Source organism: Cyprinodon tularosa, unplaced genomic scaffold (genome assembly GCF_016077235.1).
Source record: "Cyprinodon tularosa strain WSP-4 unplaced genomic scaffold, ASM1607723v1 ctg811, whole genome shotgun sequence".
Classification (NCBI taxonomy): domain Eukaryota; kingdom Metazoa; phylum Chordata; class Actinopteri; order Cyprinodontiformes; family Cyprinodontidae; genus Cyprinodon; species Cyprinodon tularosa.
The window spans coordinates 120,043-141,488 of NW_024039576.1; the positions used below are offsets into that span (position 1 = coordinate 120,043).

Below are 21,446 nucleotides of genomic sequence, written 5' to 3' on the forward strand. Positions count from 1 at the left end.
TTTGCAACAGAGGTGGACCTTATGTTACTTGAGTTGCTATATGTGCTGATACAAGTTTGAACCATGTATACAGAGGGATAGCAAAAGATGTTCCATTTTTTGTGTCATTGCATGCACAACACATTGTTACTTGATAGTGATGTACTGGCATAGTTATTTTTGTATCCTCTCACAGAGGTATAAAATTTGCATCTAGTCTTTCTTTGGAAAACAAAAATATTTTATGCATTTAAGAGCAGTAACAATGAAAATAAATATGTCTTTTTTCTAAAGGGAGGAGTGGATACGTGCGTTTCAGTGTTTAGCAGTTGTAAAAGTTAATGATGGCGAAAAAAATAGTTTCTTTTTATGTTTCACTCTTATCGTCGCTGTTCACACATCAGTGGTGCTGAAAACGAACAGTGTGCAGCAGCTTCTTTTAATTGTTTTTACTGTTATTCAGGTCAAATATGAAAGCTAATTATTATTGATAAAACCAAATGCTTTATAAAATATGAAAGTAAAGACAAGTGAAAAATATCAGCTGTGGGAACAGAAGCACTTTTATGGACTGAAGGACCTTAGATCATATCTTCAAAAACATGTTAATCACTGTGACAAAGATGCCAAGACTCATTCTAGCTGCTCAAATTACAAATGTGTTATGGTTTGGCGTGAGAGAAAGTATTTTATGTAGGTTCTTCTCTATATGCTCTTCTGATGATTTTACAAAAAAGAATGTTTCATAAAATAAAACTATGGGCAACTCTAAGCATCCTTTTCAATTGACATTGCAGTGTCTTCATTCAGAGGCTTCTCTGGATCAGCTGACAGACCACTATAGGAGGTCCTTCCTGGTTCAACCAACAGCATCTACAACAACTTGTGTGTGTACAAAGTTGCCTTATATGTTGTAGAAATCCTATAAGAGAGCAGGATTCAATATTTCCCTGGGATCAAAAACATATTTTTGAGTGGAGTTAAATTAATTGAACACTTAGTGGGAAGCCTGCCCCTCCATTGTAAGCATGTAGCATGAGTTCCAGAAAGGCTGGGCTAGTATGAGATTTGGCATGGTTGTTATTTTGATGTGCAGATTTTATATTGTGTTTGGGCTGCAAATGGATCTGGTAACCATGAGTAACACTAATCTTAATGAAAATAGTGGATAGCATTAGCTTTCACTATTTTTCTACTTCTGTTTTTTGTTTAGCAATTTAACATTAGCTAACATAATATTTTTAGAATGGTCTGTGAAGTTTTACTAGCAGGGTCTATCACTGAATAATATGCAACTACAGAAGAACAACCAACATCTTCTTCAATTGGAGATTGTGAGTAAAGAAAAAAATCTGATGACTTTTAAGAGAGCACTTTTAAGAGAAAAAATAGGAAATGTACACAAAGGAGCAAGGCCAGTTTAGTAGGAGAAATTGATAACTGGTTCATTCCTTAATTCTTGCACTCCTTGGTGTGTTGCATATAGGGACAGGACTGCAAGGAGCAGCAAAGATTGACTAGAGCACAACCAATTCTGCTGTTCAACTTTGCTGTTAGAGTAAGAAGACTCTCAAGAGAGGTCTGTCACTAATATGGTGCAGTGTTGACAGCTGTTGGAGGAAGCAAAGCTTTTACAGAGCCAAAACTCAACTATTCCTTCCATTCCCTTGATCATTCTGGGTTTACTCAGTTTTTTAGTGTTTGAATTTTTCTCTTCACACATTTTTTTTATGGAATTAGAGGCAAACCCGAGGACTATCTACAATGCTTCATGGATATATTCCATAGCACATTTAAATAGAGTTATCCACTAGACTTTAAAAACTGTCATTAATCCACATTCATTCCTTACTGACAGTATGCCCTGCATTTAACATGTTTTAGTTTGCACATGCAATTCAAGCTCTTAGGGTAGTTAATAAAGACTACAAGACAAATCAGAATTTTTATACAGGATGAAGAAGAGAGTATAAGTATATTAAAAAAGCCTTAGAACTGAGGAATAAAGTAAGGCCAGAACATAATTTTTTTTAGAAAAGTATTGTAGTTGTTAACTTTAAACTCACTGACTTAAGACTTTCAGGAGTCTGCTGTCTTATTGAATTGTTTCCTTGACAGCTTGTTATTTCACTCCCAGGAACTTCTGCTGGCTCTCCTCCATAAGATCTACCTTAGTTTCTTTCTATCACTGTCATATTATTAAATCATGTGTAGCTTATCATATTATCTAGATGAATGTCTACTTGTATACATCTACGGCATATGCAATATATACTTGCATTGCTTTTGATTATGACCTTTGCATAGTTCATTATTATTGTTTCTCCATTCAATTGTGCAGTGATTCAACAGTGCAACGTCTAAGACTTATTTACATGTTGTTCTGCTGCGTTTTGTTTGTCCTCCATTTTGTATTTATATTTTCTGCTTCAAAGTAAGCAGCAGGAATAACAACCGGTTGTCTGCTGCATTCTAATGTTTAAGCTTCTTCTAACCTGTCAAACTTAATAGATGGGGTCTAATTTTCAGTGAGATTGGCTGCATTAAAATTCTCTCATGTCTCCAAACATAGGTTTCATTGCTGTTAATATGTAATACATCAGCTTAAACACATAAGCGTCAGCTCCTCATGTGTTTTTCAAATAACTCCAAAAAGCCTAAACTTTCTGTTTAAGAGAAAAATGATTGACAGGGCAAGGGTGGCATAGGATCCAGGAGTTTTTCCTGCAATCAGTGTCACCAGTTGAAAGCCCAGCTCTGTCTATCTTAGCTGATGTGTCCTTTGGCATGATACACCCAAATTGCAACTAGCATGAGGGTTGTCATACACTGGTGACACTTTTTTTTTCTGTGAGTTTGCCTAAGGGCTATGTGGCAATAGTGTAGTTTGCTACTGTTAATGCTTTAATGACCGAATGTGGTGTAACCACCGTTGTCTTCAAACTTAGTGTGTAGGAGCTGTTGTTCTGCAAGTTTTAGTTACATCTGGGTGATTAGTGAGCCTTTGCAGCTCTTGGTGGCTGCTTAGGAGGGGATGCAATAGTTTTATGATAATTTAATTGTTTTTCCCTGTATGACATAATGCTTCTGTCATAAAAAGCTTTTTGTACATCTTTTCCTGGGGTTACATTAACTGTGCTGGATAGTCAGACAATGCAGAACACAAAACGTAAACAGAAAAATAGTAAGTAAATTTTAAAGGCAAGAGAGAAATATTTTCTGTATGTTATTAGTTAAAGCACTATATATATGTGTGTGTGTGTGTGTGTATATATATATATATATATATATATATATATATATATACTGAAGCTGTCTACAAGAAAGGACAATTCAGATTGTACTTTGCATGTAATATCTATCTGTAATATTTCATATCTTCTAAAAGTGTTTTGTGGAGAGGGTGATCTCTTCCTCCATTATACAGTATGCTGGGGTAACGCCACCAGAGAAAACTACTTAAAAAAGCTCTACAAGCTAATAAACAAGTCCGGCTCTGTTCTGGAAAGTCCTCTGCTCATCTAGGAACTCTGGAGATTATTTCACAAAGAATAATTCTTCATAAAGGAAGGAAACATTATGGACAACAGTGAAAATCCTCTTCAGAAGATTATAAAACAACAATTTTAAATACATTTATTTGTCCGAGATTCTTTTAGTCAGGTCAGAGAGACAATACTAGAGATTTGTACTCATCAAACTAAGCTACTTTCTTCTGACAAGATAACAGGATTTCATTATGCAAATCTTTAACTACACTAAGGGTTTTCTGCATCATACTTGTTATGCTGATCTATTTCAACCTTCAGGTTAATTGACAAAAACGGATTATATTTTGCTTGGTGACATTCTGATCTGTTTCTTTTCATCACTTTTCCTGATGCTTTAGACCCTGCTGTTGATCAGCACTGGTAAAAGCTGCAACATGATCTGCAGCACACATCAACCCATTAACATGTTCTTTTTATGAATTAGGCAAAGAGCATTACAATTATATTAGCAGCAGTTGTCACCATTGGGCCCATTTACTGCATTAGGTACATGCAATAATTTCTACTGGGATCAGTTGGATTGATGAAGTAATTGCTTACTTTTCCTTCTGCGTGATCACATTGCATCAGCTGCGCTGATACCTGTCTAATGTGCTTACAAGCTCAGTTATTGTTGTCCTTTATCATGTTGATCTGACGACATAAACAGCATTATATAGCTGCTTATGAATTAACCAAAGCCTCTCTCTCTGTCTCTCTGTTCATCATTTGTAATGCCATATCTTGTTTTGACCTTAACCTTCCTCTTGCACGTGGTTCGAGCACGTGTCTATGCTGGTGATCCTGTTAAACTGTGTGACCCTGGGGATGTTTCAGCCTTGCGAGGATGTTAGCTGCCTGTCAGAGTGGTGTCGTATCTTGCAGGTGAGTGTCTTACTCCATTAGATGGGCTAACGTAAAGATTCTAAATTCTGTTTTTCTAAATGTGATGCTGTGTTAGAATGCTCCCTTTGGGAAACTTTCACCATGTTCTTTTACATTCTCAGTTAAAAGCTTACACATTTTGTCATATTGCTATTGCCCTTTTTCCACTGGGTCTTATCTGGCTTGTGGCACTTAGCCGTTTTGTAATAGCGTTTTCATGATTTTTTTTTTTATTCTTCCTGCACAAAGGGTGGCATTTTTAGTCCTACTCTAGATCTGATTTGAAGCAGTGCTTACTGAGGCTAAAGTAGCATGTACAGAACGCTGTTTATGTATTGGCCCAAAGTGTTTAGTCAAGCAGCAGCTCGATAGAGAGAAAATCAAATGAAGGAAAATGACAATACACATATGTTACTGCATAGCACAGTGCATAAAATAGCAAAAAAAAAAAAATATATATATATATTTTTTAAAAAGCTGTCTTAACGCCTGCCTTAACAGGTCATTAGTTTTCTTAAAGTTAAAGAGTATCCCTTTACTATCTATAAATTATAAATCATGCCAAAGGACAGGCAGAAAAAAGAACACATCAGCTTTCTAAATTCCACACTCTAATTTTATAGATCGCAACCTTTCAACAACATCAGGATAGAGATAATAACTAAATGTAAAATCTTGACAGTTCTAACTTGTTATAATTTTTCATTTCTCATATTAGCTGCATTTGTTTAATGTTATGACTTTGATTCCACAAATATATCTTTGAAGTGAATAATTGAATTACATATTTTCTGCTTGTCTAATTGACATTTTATTCATACATACTTGTTTTGGAGAAGCACTGATTCATTGCACATAGAGATAGACTCATTATCCTCAAATAGAGAAATTCTCACAGCTGTATGAGACGTCTTATTAAATGAGACACAACCATAACCAATCATGGTGAGGCTGAACATTTCATTGCCAGAATTAACTAACTAATTTATTTATTCAATAGATTCATTTTTGTTATCAACACCCTGTTCTCATTGTATTTTGCTTTTATAAAATAAACATGCCTGTGCTATAGAAGAGGTTACTTTTAATGTATTTATCTTTTTTTCAATTAGGTACTGGATGATTGCATCTTCGCTTTCTTTGCGTTGGAAATGGTCATAAAGATGGTGGCTCTTGGAATTTTTGGCCCCAATTGTTACCTCGGCGACAAATGGAACCAGCTCGACTTCGTCATTGTTATGGCAGGGTCTGTATTCCATTGATGTCATTATTATAAACCTAATTATAAATGAACTAAATTCACACATTTGCAACACAATTGGTATGATGATCTGTTTTAGGAAATAAATAATTTTAGAGCATTATTTTTTTATATGACACAAATACAAACACAGAGTGCATAATTTTTTTTTTTTACCTGTGCTTTTAGTCCTTAGTTTAAAGGTTTGCATCTGAGGTGTCATATGCAGAGTTGGGATTAAATGTTACTCTGACATGACAGAAATCAAGCAAGATATTCAGATGCAGATTCAATGTATAAATTTGGATGATGGATAAATGTTTTTCAAGTTCATGTAATATTTTCGTAGAATAAAGCATGATACCTTTCTTTTCATCAAATAAACATTCCTATTTCCTTTTCTATTCTTTCTTATGTACAAACAGGAAGGAATCAGACATAAGTCTCCTATGAAGCATTTTGCAGAAAGTTAAACATCACATGCAGAAAGAATCAATCTTAACTAAAATAATAATAATGAAAATAATAAAACAAACCATTTTAATAAGTGTGCACACCCTCAAACTTATACATTCTTGAACCTCCTCTTGATTCAATTCCAGTTGTCAGTGTTACAGGACCAATTAACAAGTAAGAAGAAAATACAAATACATTAGATAGCATTGTATACAATGGCAGAAGAGAAAGTTATTAATTATTGGAGATAAAATGGAACAACAGTGACCACTTGTTTTTCCATATTTGATGACAAAAATAAATATTAAACTTCACTTGTTTGGGACGTGACCAACAAACTGAGAACATCACTAAAGAGCTTTGGCTGTTTTTATATGTGGCAGAAACCTGTGTTCTGAAGATGAAGAGGGATTTTATTTGAACCTAGGTCAAAGCATGTTTCAAAGTCAGCAAAATAACAACATCACCTGTAAAGAATAAAAGCTAGAGTTCAAAACTAAATCCGACAGATATCCATTAAGTCAACTGATGTGAGTTGTGGTCAAAAGTTGTTCCATGAATTTGATAGATTTTGAAACTTTTCAAAGGTAGATTAGGGAAAATATTACCAAGACAAGATGATAGAAACTCCCATTTACATACCCAAGAACAAATAATTCCGGATTAGAGTAAAATGGTTGTTCAGACAGGATGCTGTATTTTCATTTGGGGAAAAAAAACACACAGGTGTGACACATCAGTCATTATGATGGACGCAGTGTTGAAGGAGACTTAAAAAATGGGAAATTTGACAAAGACGATAATTTGTGAATTTGTTCTAAAAAGAGTGAGCCTGATTAAGAGCATGCATTCGCTATGAATAAAGAAATATTTTATTGTTATTATATATTGTTATTTATCAGAATTTACCCTTTTTATGAATTGGCATTTATATTATCATCTTTGCCAGTGATCTTGACAGCATATGGGAGAGACAACAAGAGCAGAGCTGTAAAGGGTATTATAGGCTACTGTAAAAGCAGATTTTACAGCTTGAGGTTTGGCCCCATTAAGGCTTTATATCTACCAGGGCAAATGGCATTTATAAACTGTGCAATTGCTAAACACTGGGATTCTTCTATTTCCAAGTAGCTGGTGACCGGTAAGGGCAGGTCAAGCTCCAAATTCACAGATTTTCAATCAACAACCTTTCTTTATGTTGTTTTTGAGTACATGTATCTTGTTGGTTCTTTAATGCTCAATTTTTCTTTTTTGTTATGACAATTAAAACTTTGTTCTGTGTATACTGCATCTTTATTATCAGGGTGATGGAGTATTCCCTGGATGGCCACAATGCCAGTCTGTCAGCAATCCGTACTGTTCGAGTACTCAGGCCACTGCGGGCTATCAACAGAGTACCAAGTAAGTCCAATAGATTAATTGAATTACATGTAACTCTTTGAACTAATGCTATGCATATGCTTATTCTGTAAAGCAATCTATGCAAATTGATTTGTATCAGATATAGGTATAGATATACTGTAATTATCAGATCTTCTTTATGCATGTCAGTTCTTACAATAAAAGAAAGAAAAGAAAAGTGCCATGGTCGAACTTTAGCAGAACACTGTTTTTGAAGAATGATTTTGTGAATGATAACTTTTTTTAAATTATTTTGAGTTAAAAGAAGAAGAAAAAAAAGCAAGACATGAACTATGAAGAGAGAAATTGGATTCTAACAGCTGACTATATAGAAGCAAATGATAATTTGGATTTACGTATAGTTTCTGCTTCATCATCAAAACATACATAATAGTTAGTTAGTTTGCTGGATAGATAAATATAAAAGACAACTTTAGACAATGTATTACAGGTTGTCCATAAAAGAAGAAAAGAGGAATATTATTTAAAGCAATAAAGATGTGAATACAATTTGTTTGCTTAACTATTAGGATCTAACTTATGGTTTTACAATATTTGATTATAATGTATAGACATATATAACATTTTATATCCCATAATTTAATACTTAGCCTAGTTTGGATTGACAAATAATACAAAAGCGGTAGATAAAAAAGTTCTGTGTGTCTATGTGTGTGCTTGGGGATGACAGCAAACAAGACGACAAATCAGAGAGTCATGGAAAGAAACATTAAGTGAGGAAAACAAAAGTTAAGAGTGGCGGATTTTGTAAAGTCTTTGATATCAATAAATTTCAAAAGTTTGTTACTGTTGCCAGAACAAAAAGATATAAATGCAATGTCCCTTCAGTGTTATAAGTGTACGTTGATGTTTAGTTTCCCTGACTCTAGGGGAATTCAGTCATTACCAAGACAACCGTTTCTTCTTCATGGTATCCTGAAGGCACCTTGCCTAAATTTCAAATCACCTCGGTTCATTCTGTAAACTTATACATTACACCTGCTGCATCGTCTCCCTTTTTCAGTGTTTTATTATTAAATTACTCCATCTCTGTTTGTATAAAGCATTTCACTTGGCTCCCTTTTCTTCAGTTTGTTTGCTTGAGCAGAGCAGGACTGTATTTTGTTTTGCGTGTTCACACCATGGTGTGGTAAGATGATATATGACCCAACAGAGTTTGGCGTTTGCTTTCAGCTCAGTACTGTAGATCTCACACATAATTTGTCAGGTTCCTAAAGCGCTCTGGTAGAAGTGGCAATGAATCTAGAGCTAAAGAGATTCTCTAGACAAAAGTGTCATAACAGCTTACAGCATTACTAAGTACCATACATTAGCAAGAGGCCAAGCTTATTTTCATCTTTGAATTGTATATAACCAAAGACATATCACATAATAAGCTCCAGGGTAGAGGATATAGTTTCTAAAATCAAAGCTTTAAGTACTGTAAACTTTAGGCTAATAAAAGCCTCACAGAAGCATCAATTTCGAAGTTCCTGATAGAGTCCCTATTGTTCGTCAAAAGAACTGGACACCAGAACCCACCAAATGTGGATGAATTTCAGCAGTGGTGGGTAACAATGCCACTCTGACTATCCACTTTGGAGCATTTCATTCTAAATACACTTCTGTACTTGTAGTTTTTGCAAATGGAATCTGAGTTATTTAAAAAAAAATTAAAATGTGAAACTATGACACAACTCCCATAAGCTCTGCCTGCGTACAATGCTGCCTCATTGGACTGTTCATGATCGACATTACTTTGGATAACACAGTTGTGAAGCTGTGGGGCAGTGGTTCAGTGGCACTTTAAATGTTTCACAAAAACAGAAACACTATTGCTTAGACTGAATTACGAATTAAAATGCAAGAAATACTAAGACCAGTTATATGCCCTGTCAGGATGCAGGCAGAACTCCTCAGCACTGTGGAGATGCTATGGTTGCTGCCTAGAGCCAGATTCTACTCATCCAATTTGCTCTCGATAGTCTACTACTTCCTCAAAAACAAATAGTGGACGTGAATAGGAAGAAGCACATTTCTAGGTGTACACCATCAGATGAGATTAGTAATTGAGAAAATAGGATATATGTTGAGCTGTTGGCAAGTGTTTTACAGTGAAGACTACCGGGCTCTATATGCCTCAGGAAAAAAATAGACAACGGACACATTAAAAAAGCAACGATCCCTCCCAATTGCTCCCATTGGCCAATCCAGTGGGAGGGATCATGTTCAGCACCCTGTTTCCCCTAATTCTTTGTTAACACCCCAGTATATTAATATCAGTGCTCTCCACCACTTGTTACAACTGTAGAAGCCTCTTTGATGATAGGCAAATCGTCTTCTTAAAAAATGCACGTCCAGTTGCCTAGACTAAACTTTTTCAAGCTTGACCATGACATGGAGGACTGAGAATCTTCACAGATATCATTCACTTAAATGTGATTGGCGGAACCATGCTCAATCTCAGAATCCTGCTAGTGAAAGACTAAACTCTGTGATAGCAGACCTGAGAAGGCAGACAATGACTGAACAAGTAGAGGCAGGCTCTGAGAAAACTGGATGATGGCTGACGGACTGGACACTGGTTTTGAGCAGAATGGATGATGGTTGACTGGCTGGAAGCTGGTTTTGAGTTGACAGGAACCAGGCAGAATAAACTGGTGACAGGCAAACAGTCCGGACATAACCAGCATCAGACACCAATGAGAATCCAGTGAGAGTAGGCAGAGCACATGACAAGCATGCTGACACTGGATTGTTTGTCATATATTGGTACAAAGGATACATTTTGTTTGGAAATAACTGAGAGAGGTTGGTATAAATAGATAGAGTAAAAGCGGGGAGGAATGAGGGTGATTGGAGAGTGGAATTAGCAGAGTAGAGAAGAAAAGAGAATGGTAACAGCCAGCCAACCCAAAAACAAACAGGCGGGACTAAGAACAGATCTATCCTTTAAAAGAGCCTTACAGTAGTTTCTCCTTTTGAGGATCAGTTTCTTTTTTGGATGTTTTTTTTTTCCCTCTGGAGTTGAATGCTGTGCAACTGGAAAGATTTTTGCTGATATCTTTTATTTTCTATGAAATGTGCTACGATGCATAACCATAACAATCATTTGGATTTTAGAACCTGAAGAATTTTATTAATAACTCAAAAGCTAAAGTAATACTGTACAACACAACTACACTCCCAAGTCACAAAATAATTGAAAGGATCGATGCAGAGCAGGAAAAAGTAGAAAAGGGAGAAGGAGGAAATTCAACCAATCTCTTCTATCAATTATTATGGTAGATAAAGGATATTTAGAAAACTAGTTGAGGGGAAGTCCAGCTCTTGCAATTAATCAGCCAGAATATTGATAATGCAGTTTCATAGGTTTCATTGAAACATGCCTGCAGGGTCATATTTCAGACTTGAGCATCTCTGTCAGACTTTCGGTCTGACAAAACTGCCTTCTAATCACCCATTACTATGCTGATTACTTACTGTCATTTTTTTCTACAGTTATTAGGGCTGTTACAACAACAACTTCACAGATTACTTGAAATATCAAAAGTAACCCTTTGGTGCTCTATAACAGTTTATTTGTGCCTTCAGGAGGTTAAAAAAAACAGTAGTTCAATTATTCAGGTACTTCAGTGGGTGTCCCAGCCAAGTCACTCACTTGTATGATACAGTTACAGCATCCCAGAATGGCATGGGATTTTAAAAATAGACATGAAAAGGAAATATTATTATCGTTTCATTGCTATGTTTTACATGCCTCACCTGATTAAATTTAATATAAGTGATGTTTATGTGTTATATGTATAGTGCCTCAGAGTGTTGACACTCTCTTAACAGAAGTATTAGAGAAGTAAAAAAAAAAATGTTTGGATAACATTAGTTTTTCTCGTTCAGATGCATACAAAAGCAAGGTTGAAATGTTGTTTCCTTAAGTCTTAGTATTTAATAGAGAAAGAAAAATTTTATAAAAGTACTATAAGGAGTTTTTAAATGAAATGTATCTTATGAATGAGGCTTGAAAGAGGACGTAATGGTGCATTTGTATTGGATGTAACAGTGATGGCTATAACCATAGGCTAAAAAGCAAAGTCAGGACAGATAAATAGCAGACATCCCCTATAGCTTAAAACTCCTAGGTAAGACAAACTCAGGGACATCTGGAGGTCATCTAACACTATTTTACATTATCGCTTCTTATTTTTCAGCTAACATGTCAAGTTCCCAGGAAGCAGCGCTCACACAAAGGCTAATGTTTCTCTTTCCTTCAGTCTCCCTCGTTATTCTTTATCTTTGTTTGTCTTTCTATCTTCTTGTTGGGAGTTGTTACGCTGTGTTTCTGTTCTGTAGCATAGATACAGTGAGCTACCGACTATTTATTTCATATTATCAGGGCCACTGCTTGCAGGGGGCTTTTGCAAATTATCTGCCAACTGTAGATAATTTGCAGTTGTGTTTGTACACTGTGTGTACACACTCCATGCACACACATACACACACGCATTCTTTCTCTCTGATTGCTTGAATAAGTCATCAGAATTCTTGAGTGTTGTGTGCAACACCTAGAAATATCCTGCTGGATCTAATAGCAAGTTATTTGGACACCCTTCCTGTTTTGACTGCAGGACCAACTTTGAAAAATCAGCATGTTTTGTTGTTTCCTGCGGTTTGATTTGGATTATTCCAAGGGAAACAAAATGAGAACTTGTAAAATAATGAGATCACAAGCTGGGAGCTTAGCTAACACTGTCATGAGGAAATAACATTTAAAAACTCAGGGCCCATACCTTGAATCCATAAAGTTGATAAACCATGGTAATTTTTGTCCACTTGGTCTTTGACCTTTTGGTTTTGATTCAAAGTTTGGATTCAAAGTGATGAGTCTTTTTTGTCTATGATGATATGCATGGACACAAACAATAAAACTCAATCTTCTTATTACCCACTGATAGCGAAAATAGGAACTCTTTTAAGACTAATTAGCATAGCTTAGTTGGAAAGTAAAATTCTCTAATTTAATCATTTTAATAACATGTTCACAACAATTATTGATACTGGTTCTAAACTTGTAAACTGACGTGTCTATCATTTCATACCAGTAAAAAAATTAGTTCCTTACATTGTATTTAATAGTGTGTTTCTTTGTACCAGGGAGGCAAGGCAGCTTTTTCATTTCCTGCCTTCTCTACTGGATTAACTAATTAATCCAGGTGTGTCTGGCGATAATTAGTTAATCCAGTAGAGAAGGCAGGAAACAAACGAGCCTCCTTAAGTTCAGGAAGTAGTGTAGCTGTGCATAGAGCCCATTAGCCATATTTTCGTTTGATTATTTAAAAGAACTACAACAGAAAACAACATGGCAGCTTCAGTAAGATGCTCAGCTGTTCATTTAAAGGACTATGTAATGTTCTTTTTTTCTTATAAACATGTCTAAATGTTTAAATTAAGTCTTCCTTTTTTAGTTTTACTTTAATTGAATAAATATTGTCTGCTGTCTCAGTCTACTAGCAGTTATAAAAAAGATGATTTTTTTTAAGCTATTTAATTGAAGGCAATGATCACAATATCTACAAAAATATTAACAATGATATTGTTAATATTTATTATATATATATTTTATTAGATATTGTTAATAAAAATGTTTCATTGTGCATTTCACACCTTAACTTAAAGTCCTACAAACATGAAAAAGAATAAAATATTCAAAATAAAAATAGATAAAGTTAAATATTGAATACACTCCAAATATGTTAACATGCACAAAGAATTACTCTCCAGTGTACTAATGCTTCCTTTGTGGCCTTAAAAAATGCAAAGTAAATCTTGCTGTTAAGCAGAAGCTACTCATTATAGAAAAATGTACTGCTTCAAAAACTTTAGTTCAAGTACAGTTTACAAAGAAAGTGCAACAATTTGATGTTGTTTGCCACAATATCTTGTTCCATCTAAAAAATTATTTTTATATTTTCTTGATTTAAAAAGTTATAGTTTTATGTATAGTTGCCTAAAAACATATTTTCTGTTATGCTTTTTCTATTAATGGTAGGGAGCTTCATTTAAACAGGCAGACTCCTACGTGTGTTCCTATTTCCCTACAATAGACTGCTAAATGAGAGCAGCCTGCATCCTCCAGACATGTAAGGTTTTCCACTTTGTGTACATATACCAGAGTTGGTTACTTTTAACTTCCCTGTGCACAGCTGTAAACTGTCTGTCTTAAGGGATCGCAGTGGAAAAGGCAACTTATTTTGAAATCCAACTCTCACCCAGAGGGTAAATTGGATTGAAAGAAGTCAAACGTAGTAAAAATAAAGAGACTTAACAATTATGACTAACCACAGGGAATGATCACATTTTAGTGGTCCAAAACAGAGAAGCAATAAAATTTGCTTTCCCAGATAAAATTTTTTTTTATAATTAAATAAAAACAAAAACATTTGGAATCAGTTTACCCCCTGTCTGTGTTGTTCAGGTGTGTATTCATATAATTTCATCCAGCAACTCAAAAATGGTTTGATGTAAAAATGTTGGTAGTGTAATCAACTGTATCTTTACATAAGTGTTCTTAAATAAACTATCATCTGAGATCTAGTAAGCCTGATACCACATGAAAATTTTATTCTAATTCATCAAACCTAGGTTCTTCTGACTTCAAGGAAAAAACACAATTGGGAAGATTTTGCTAGTTTTTTAGAGCCTGTAATAATGGGAAACTGTCACATTCTCTATTGCCATTGGTTAGGATTATATGAGCAGTTTGAGTGAAATTAGAAGGGGGCTTTTGCAAACAGATTGATTACTTTTGCAGAGATGACGAGTAACCAGAGGATTAGAAAAGGCTCGCTGTTGCAACACATGCAGCATCCTGAGACCAAATAGTGCATGTAAGATTTGGATATTCATTTCTCATGATATCTATGCTGTTTGTGTCCCACTGTGCAGGTATGAGGATCTTGGTGACGCTGCTGCTGGACACCTTACCCATGCTGGGAAATGTGCTCCTTCTCTGCTTCTTTGTCTTTTTTATATTTGGCATTGTGGGAGTCCAACTGTGGGCCGGACTGCTGCGCAACCGCTGCTTCCTGGGAGAAGACATAATAACGTAAGCAGTTTTTTGCCTGAAATACAGAACTTGTTCTTCACCTGGTCTTTCAGACTGGAGGTAAAATGTTCACTTTGTTGGTTACAGATCAGGTTTTTCTTAAAGTTACATAGTTTTTTTTTCTTGGACTCTGGCAAAATGAAGCTTCAGCTGTGTGACTTTTGTAAGATGACTTCACTACTTCAATTTTTTATAAAACTAAAATACCCAACAACCCTTAAATCTTAAAGATTTCTTATTCTTATAAGAAAACAAGAATTCCAGATGCCTTAAAAATCATAAATTATTGGAGTTTCTTTAACTATTTCAAATTTTGAGATATTTCTCTTAAAAGTGCAAGTGCATTTTACCAGGATTTTGTGTGATGGTCTAAGTAGTCTATAATGCAAAAGGAGGGAAATAAACAAGATTTCAAATATGTTTTTATAGATGATCATTTCTAAATGTTTGTGTAAGATTTTACTTCCCTTTAAATTTACAGGTCTGGTATAAGGTTGTAGACAAAGTTTACAGGTCAAGCTTCTAACCAAAGCTTTGAACGTTTCACTGAGCTCTCCTAAATTCATCATGTATGGCAAGAGAGCAAACCTATCAAAACAAATCCTACCCTCCAAACTGGTAAAATGGGCAAAAGGAGCAGTGATCAGATAAGCAGCAATAATGTCCATGGTATCGGGTTGTGTGAAGGTTTCTAAAGGACCCAAATGCAAAGACAGAAGCTGAGGCGGTTTCTTGTACATTTTATAAACGAAAGGTGGCAACTTAAGCAAAGGTCCACAAACAAAATATAGAAAACCAAAATCCAGGAGACACCATAGAAAAAACTCGAAAAGAAACGACGAGGAAACAGCAAACAGTAACTGAAAAGGAGAAGTATATATGTCAAACAGAACAAAGAATGAGCTAATCAACTGATTGGGAGCAGGTGTGAACTGAATAATCTAGAAGGGAGCTAGTCAAAGGAGACTGACACAAGGGGGCAAAAGAGGGTAAACAAGAAATACATAACAACTCAAATAGAACCAGAAAACAAAACAAAATGGAAACAAAACCAATAAACTAGAAAACACAAAAAAACATGAATCAAATTGTAACCGAATACTCAAAAAGAAAACTTAAACAGAACCAGAAAGTAAGTGTAGAATCATAACATGGTAACTGTGGTAGAGATGCACGAGGGAGCTCTGTCTAAAGGAACTAGCATTGGTTCCATATCAATGCTAAGAGATGGCATAGCATGCTAATGTTATGCTATCCCTTCTCCCACACTGTTTACTGTACATTTGATCACTGCTGAACTTTATGAAACGGAAATGTTCTGAACGCTGTACAAAAATAAATTTCATTTTGTATACAGTCTGCGTATAGAAAAAAAAACAATAAAAGTTGTCTATGGTTATGCACTACAAACATCTGGGCCTAAAGAGTAGCAAATATAAAACCATTTGTTTAAAGAAAGAAATGCACCTTGTTCATGTTTAGTAAAAAACATGAACTGCCCATAAACCTTTACAAAACCAAAAGAAGATTTTTAAACAGGTTTTTAAACCCCCTCATAAAAAATAATCATAAACTTTTACCAACAGCAAAAGAAGAGACCCTAGGAGAAGTTATGCATTACCAAGAAAATACACACTAACCATAGAGCTAGACCAACAACAGCATAGTCTACATTATAATCTAGGCTTTTACAATGTATAATAAAAATTGAGAATCTTTGTGGACATTTGCGCTATTCACCCTTATCATATCCTGGTCATCTCCTGGGCTAATTAAATATAATCAATGAATTAAAGCTCTAGAATTTCAAAGCTTGTAGATATGCTCCTCAAAAATCTTACAATAACCATAGAATGCACAGAAAAGAAAAATCTATGGGGCTCAATATAAGAAAAATACTTTTTTTGTTGTTTTGTGGGTAAATCAATAAAACAAAAAGAAAATGCCTTACTTTTGATATAGCTAACAATGATTTTGGGTTGATCAGTCACCTAAAATCCCTCCAAATTAACCTGAAGTTTTTTTGTTTTAACCTGAAAAGAATGAATCTATTCTTGTAACTGCAATATCCAACACCAATATTCACCAATATTCATCAAAAAGATTTCTTTTTAAACCTGACTAGATCTAAAACATATATTTAACATATCAAGAAAATTAGAGGAACATCTTCTCTTCCTTTAAATTATCTTGGATGTCAAAACATTCCTGCAGCTACAGAAGTAACATCAAGGTGGCATTCTCTTATAAAATTAGGAGAACATGTAGATAAACAGCAATAAATGAATTAAGCAGGGAGAGAAAAGCTCACATCCACTGACTTAGAAATTGGGTTAGAAACTGAAACTAAGAAAGCTTTAAAGCAAAAAATGTCAGGTTGAGGTACTTAAACTATGTGATTTTGAAGTAATGGTACAAGTTGTTCCAAAGAAAATGTGGCTGACTGTGTCTTTGTGAAAAGGGAACAGAAAAACATAAAACTTTTTTTCAGAATACATGAAAAAACTTGCATTTTTGTAAAAAGAAACATATTTTAAGAGAAAGCGAGAGTTTGCAGATACATAGCTGTTAAGCTGTCGCATGGCTGTCAGCAGAGCTTTTTGCTTTACCTCTTCATTGCCTTTGCTTCCTGTAATCCCTTCTGAAAATAGGTAATTTGGTGAATACTGCTAAATATGCCTAAGTGGGCCTAACTGGGCCTTATAATTTGTATCTGCTAATTGGCTTGAATTTCCGAATAACTTCTCTAACAACAAGTGCTATTAAATAAGGGAGTGGGCGGAATGGAGAGGAGGATGTTTCATTGTTTACTGAAGCAAATAAACTGTATGGGTATCTTGAGCACGTTAAAAAGACATTATGTCCGTTTAATAAGCAATAAAGCAGATGTCTGCTCCTTACTCCTGATTCAGAGAATGTCTTGTGTGAATTTAGGGTGATTGGAGCAAGAGGTAAGTGGCATAAAAGAAGATAATATTCAGTTTGCTTGAAGGGCCTCAGTATTAGATTATGTTCAGGACAACCTTTGATTAAGACCTCAGGGCCTTTCTCCCTAATTTATGGTTTCAACAAAAAAAAAAAAGAAATGTCAGAAAAAAAAGTCTGGCATTTTTAAATAAATCTTCTGACCAGTAATCAAATATTTAAGGCAAGTACTGTGCATCATTTGATGAGCTAACCCATTTGTTGACTAGTGGGGTCAATAATCAGATTTTAAAACAACTTGCTTTGATTGAACTGAGTCTAAATCCTATTAAAGTTCACCTGAAGGTAGCTACCCACCTCTTGAAGTCTGCACAAAATTGACAGTGGGTATAAATAATCCACTATCACTTTTTTACATTACAATTTTTCAAATTAGAATTTGTCGATTTAAAGAAATATTAAACTGTAAAATCCTTTCAAATACTCTAAGATGGCACATTTGGAGTATCGTTCAACAGAAAAACAAATAAACCAGGCGCAAACTATAAAGCAAGTGTAAACACCATTAGCATAGTTGGGCACAGTACCTCCTTCAATACTTTATGAACAATCTGGCATAGAGAGAACATACAAACTGTTCACAAAAAGGCTTAAATGAAAAGTCCAGTCACATTCAGAATACAAAAATCTGAAAGTACTTTAGGAAAGAATTTATTATATACTTTTCAATAAATGATAAGTGTTTTTAATTAAGAGAAATTTCATTTGAACGTGCTTTACTGGAGACATCCATGTTGGTCAAAGAACAATTCTACCACCTACTGGTTTGCGATGTCACAGTGAGGTATTGGCTGTTGAGCAAGTCCCAGTGCTGTATCTGATGTTTGTCACAACACACTATTATCCATGATGGCAACGACCAGTGCACTATGCACAGAAGTTATTCCTTGCTGACCAGACCTTTCCTTTAAGTCAAACTAGAAAAGAAAAACTTAAAGAAAAAAAATTATGTTGGGAATTTCACCTTTACCTCAATGTTACATTTTAACAACAATATTTAGGTGGTGATTTTTACCCTCCTAGTGCAATATTTAATGTCATCCTCTATAACAATGATTAGATGCTGCAAAATATATTATGGGATAGAGGAATACCTCATGGGAGAATATAAATTCCTACTTATCTGTGCATTCACTGACTGTACATGTTTGTTCATCCTGGGGACAGATTCTTATTTACACCAGAAAATCTATGCCCTGCAAGCATTCACTCAGAGCTACAAATAAATGGTCTGAACATATTCATGGTTAAAATAACTCGCTGGTAGTTCAAACCGAAAACCAATTAAGAATCCATGATGAGACTTAAAAAATTAATGACACTGATAACACTGTCTAGCTAAGCTGACAAAGTTAAAGCTAATTTTATTAGGTAGTACATACACTAAAGTCCACTATCTCTGCACAATTATATTAGAATATTTTGCCTAAGGTACACTTATAATTGGGGAAGAACTCGCACATAAGTGTGGAAATAACAAATAAATTAATAACTAATGCCAATAAGATGGTTTCCAGTTCCATTAGGCACACCAGGGAAATGTTCACATCAAAATTTGTTTTGGTTTCAATACTAGAGGTAAAAGTTACATACATTTATAATGAGACAGGCAATTAAACTCCATATATATATATTTTTGCCCAAATCAGCTGTCTGTATGATATATTAACACATTCACTTTTTAAATGTTTTTATTATTCTTTTCCACACAGGCTTTACAACCTCTCCATAAACCCATACTACATGTCTGAGGAAGGTGAAGACAGCCCATTTATCTGCTCTGCTCCCAGAGAGAACGGGATGCTGCGCTGCCATAATGTACCGCCCTTTAACCAGAGAGGAGAGGATTGCTCGTTACCTGCTCCCCATCACAGTTCTTCTCTCATTGGTTCACCACCTGGAGCAGGTGGGACGAGCAATAGCAGCTGTGTTAACTGGAACCAGTACTACAACGTCTGCCGCCCAGGGGACCTCAACCCCCATAAGGGAGCAGTTAACTTTGACAATATTGGCTACGCATGGATAGCTATATTCCAGGTGAGAAACAAAATACATTCCTAATGTAATTGTAAAAAGTACTCAGACACGATGAAAGTCTTTTCCTCATTGCAGTCTATAAACTTACACTGTGCTGTACTGCTGATGTTTGTATTTTACCTTTCTCTTGCAATTTTACCTACCGTACATCACAGCGATATATGTGGCTTTTCTTCCAATGTGCTTTGACTCTTTGTTACATACGCCTTAGTAAACCTAATTTAAGTCTTTTGGGATAACATTTTTTCTTTTGGAAAGCATGTGATCATGTGGACTTTTTAATACAGCTGTTTACTCAGACTTTTTTGCTGCAATTCTATTTTTGAAACATTTAGACATTTAAAAGTCATGTGTCGTGCTTTTTTTTTAAAGCCTGTTAAAGTCACCTATGGGCAAATATGTTATGCAGGCATGTCAAGTCTGTCTTTGTGGGAGGCTGTTTTAAAAGTTTTTCCTGCTTCAGCACTGCTTCAGTTTCCATTGATTGCTGATTAACAGCCTTTTGCTGAACTGCAATCATCATAATCAGCTGTACTGAAGCATGTACGAAATTTTGATTTCAGTAGTGGGGAGACGCAAGTTTTTATTTAATTTAACTAACTACAGTGTGTTTGACCACCAATCACACAAGAAAAGACAGTGGGCCAAAGAGGAGCTTGTGGGCAGTCTAAATTCAGGGAAGCTGGCTTCAGCTTGAGCTGGGGTTTTCCACTTGGTCCTAGTGCTTGACGAATGTCTGTGTACTGTAGCATGCAGAGGACCAAAACGCATGTTTTGGTAAATGTCTCGTGCAGGGGACATGTACCAAAATATGCGTTTTGGTCCTCTGCATGCTACAGTACACAGACATTCCCAACCAGGATGAGACTACTTTTGGATTCCATTAATACTCATAAAATATAACACAAGCATCACAGGGAAGGTTTAAAATTTCAAGATTCCCTTTAAGCAATTATCAGAGTGCTTTGTGGATGTTGAGTAAAATTATATAAATGGCACATCTCTCAGCCCAATGAACTGAATCACTTGTACATGAATAGGAAAATAATGTTTTCAACATGTAACAATTTCCTAAACTTGTAATCTTGCAATTCATACTAGTTATTTTCTAGCTTTTATGATTTATATGGGAATCAGCTTTTTTAGCACTGCAATTTAAAAGCAGAGAATAGGGAGATAAGGAGAGTATATGAAGATAGAGATATACATATGATTAGAACACTCTTGTTTCCGTACCTGTTCTAAAAGTAAATTGAAAAATATATTAAACATAAAAATGTCAAGACATGTCTTACATGTTTTTATGAGTGTAAAAGTAAACAGCAGGAAAAAAAGGAGATAAATTATACAAAATATCCTAAACAGAGATGGAAGATTTAGAAGAGCAGGGGAATTATAGCCCAGTATAGGAAATTATTGTGGATGATTAACTTATATATTTTTGCCAGTTATGTTTTAGGAGCATTATTGGTCAGTTTAATCCAAAAAGAAACCATTGGTATCTCCCAGGGTTGTTATATTTATATAAGCAGTCTCATATAGGTTTGCTATTAATAAGAAAAAACTGAACCAACTAAACATTTAAACATTTCATAATATGTTTTTTAAATCCAAACCTAAGCTTTTCCTTATTTACTTATAAATATTCTATTTAATTAAGAGTTAAAAGTGAAGTGGTGGATTGCATTCTGAGGAGGTTGCAAGTACTGTGCCTGGTTCAAACCCCAGAGCCTTCCACTCTGGTTCCCTGAGCAAAACCCTTTACCCAAGATGGGCTTCAAGCTGCCGACTGCTCTCTAAAGGATGGCCTAAATGCAGAGGTCACATTTCA

At 35.1% G+C, this 21,446-nt stretch overlaps 1 protein-coding gene across 3 annotated transcripts in view; it reads left to right on the top strand.

The window, feature by feature from the left end:
- The window catches only part of LOC119774425 (voltage-dependent T-type calcium channel subunit alpha-1H-like), a 163,049-nt gene that overhangs the window by 79,481 nt on the left and 62,122 nt on the right, over nucleotides 1-21,446 (top strand). For all 3 annotated transcript variants that reach the window (XM_038271941.1, XM_038271939.1, XM_038271940.1), the window contains 5 exons: nucleotides 4,283-4,394; nucleotides 5,507-5,640; nucleotides 7,394-7,491; nucleotides 14,434-14,593; nucleotides 19,291-19,615. In XM_038271941.1, coding sequence (XP_038127869.1) covers nucleotides 4,283-4,394; nucleotides 5,507-5,640; nucleotides 7,394-7,491; nucleotides 14,434-14,593; nucleotides 19,291-19,615 — 829 coding nt within the window. The remainder of the gene's footprint in view (nucleotides 1-4,282; nucleotides 4,395-5,506; nucleotides 5,641-7,393; nucleotides 7,492-14,433; nucleotides 14,594-19,290; nucleotides 19,616-21,446) is intronic.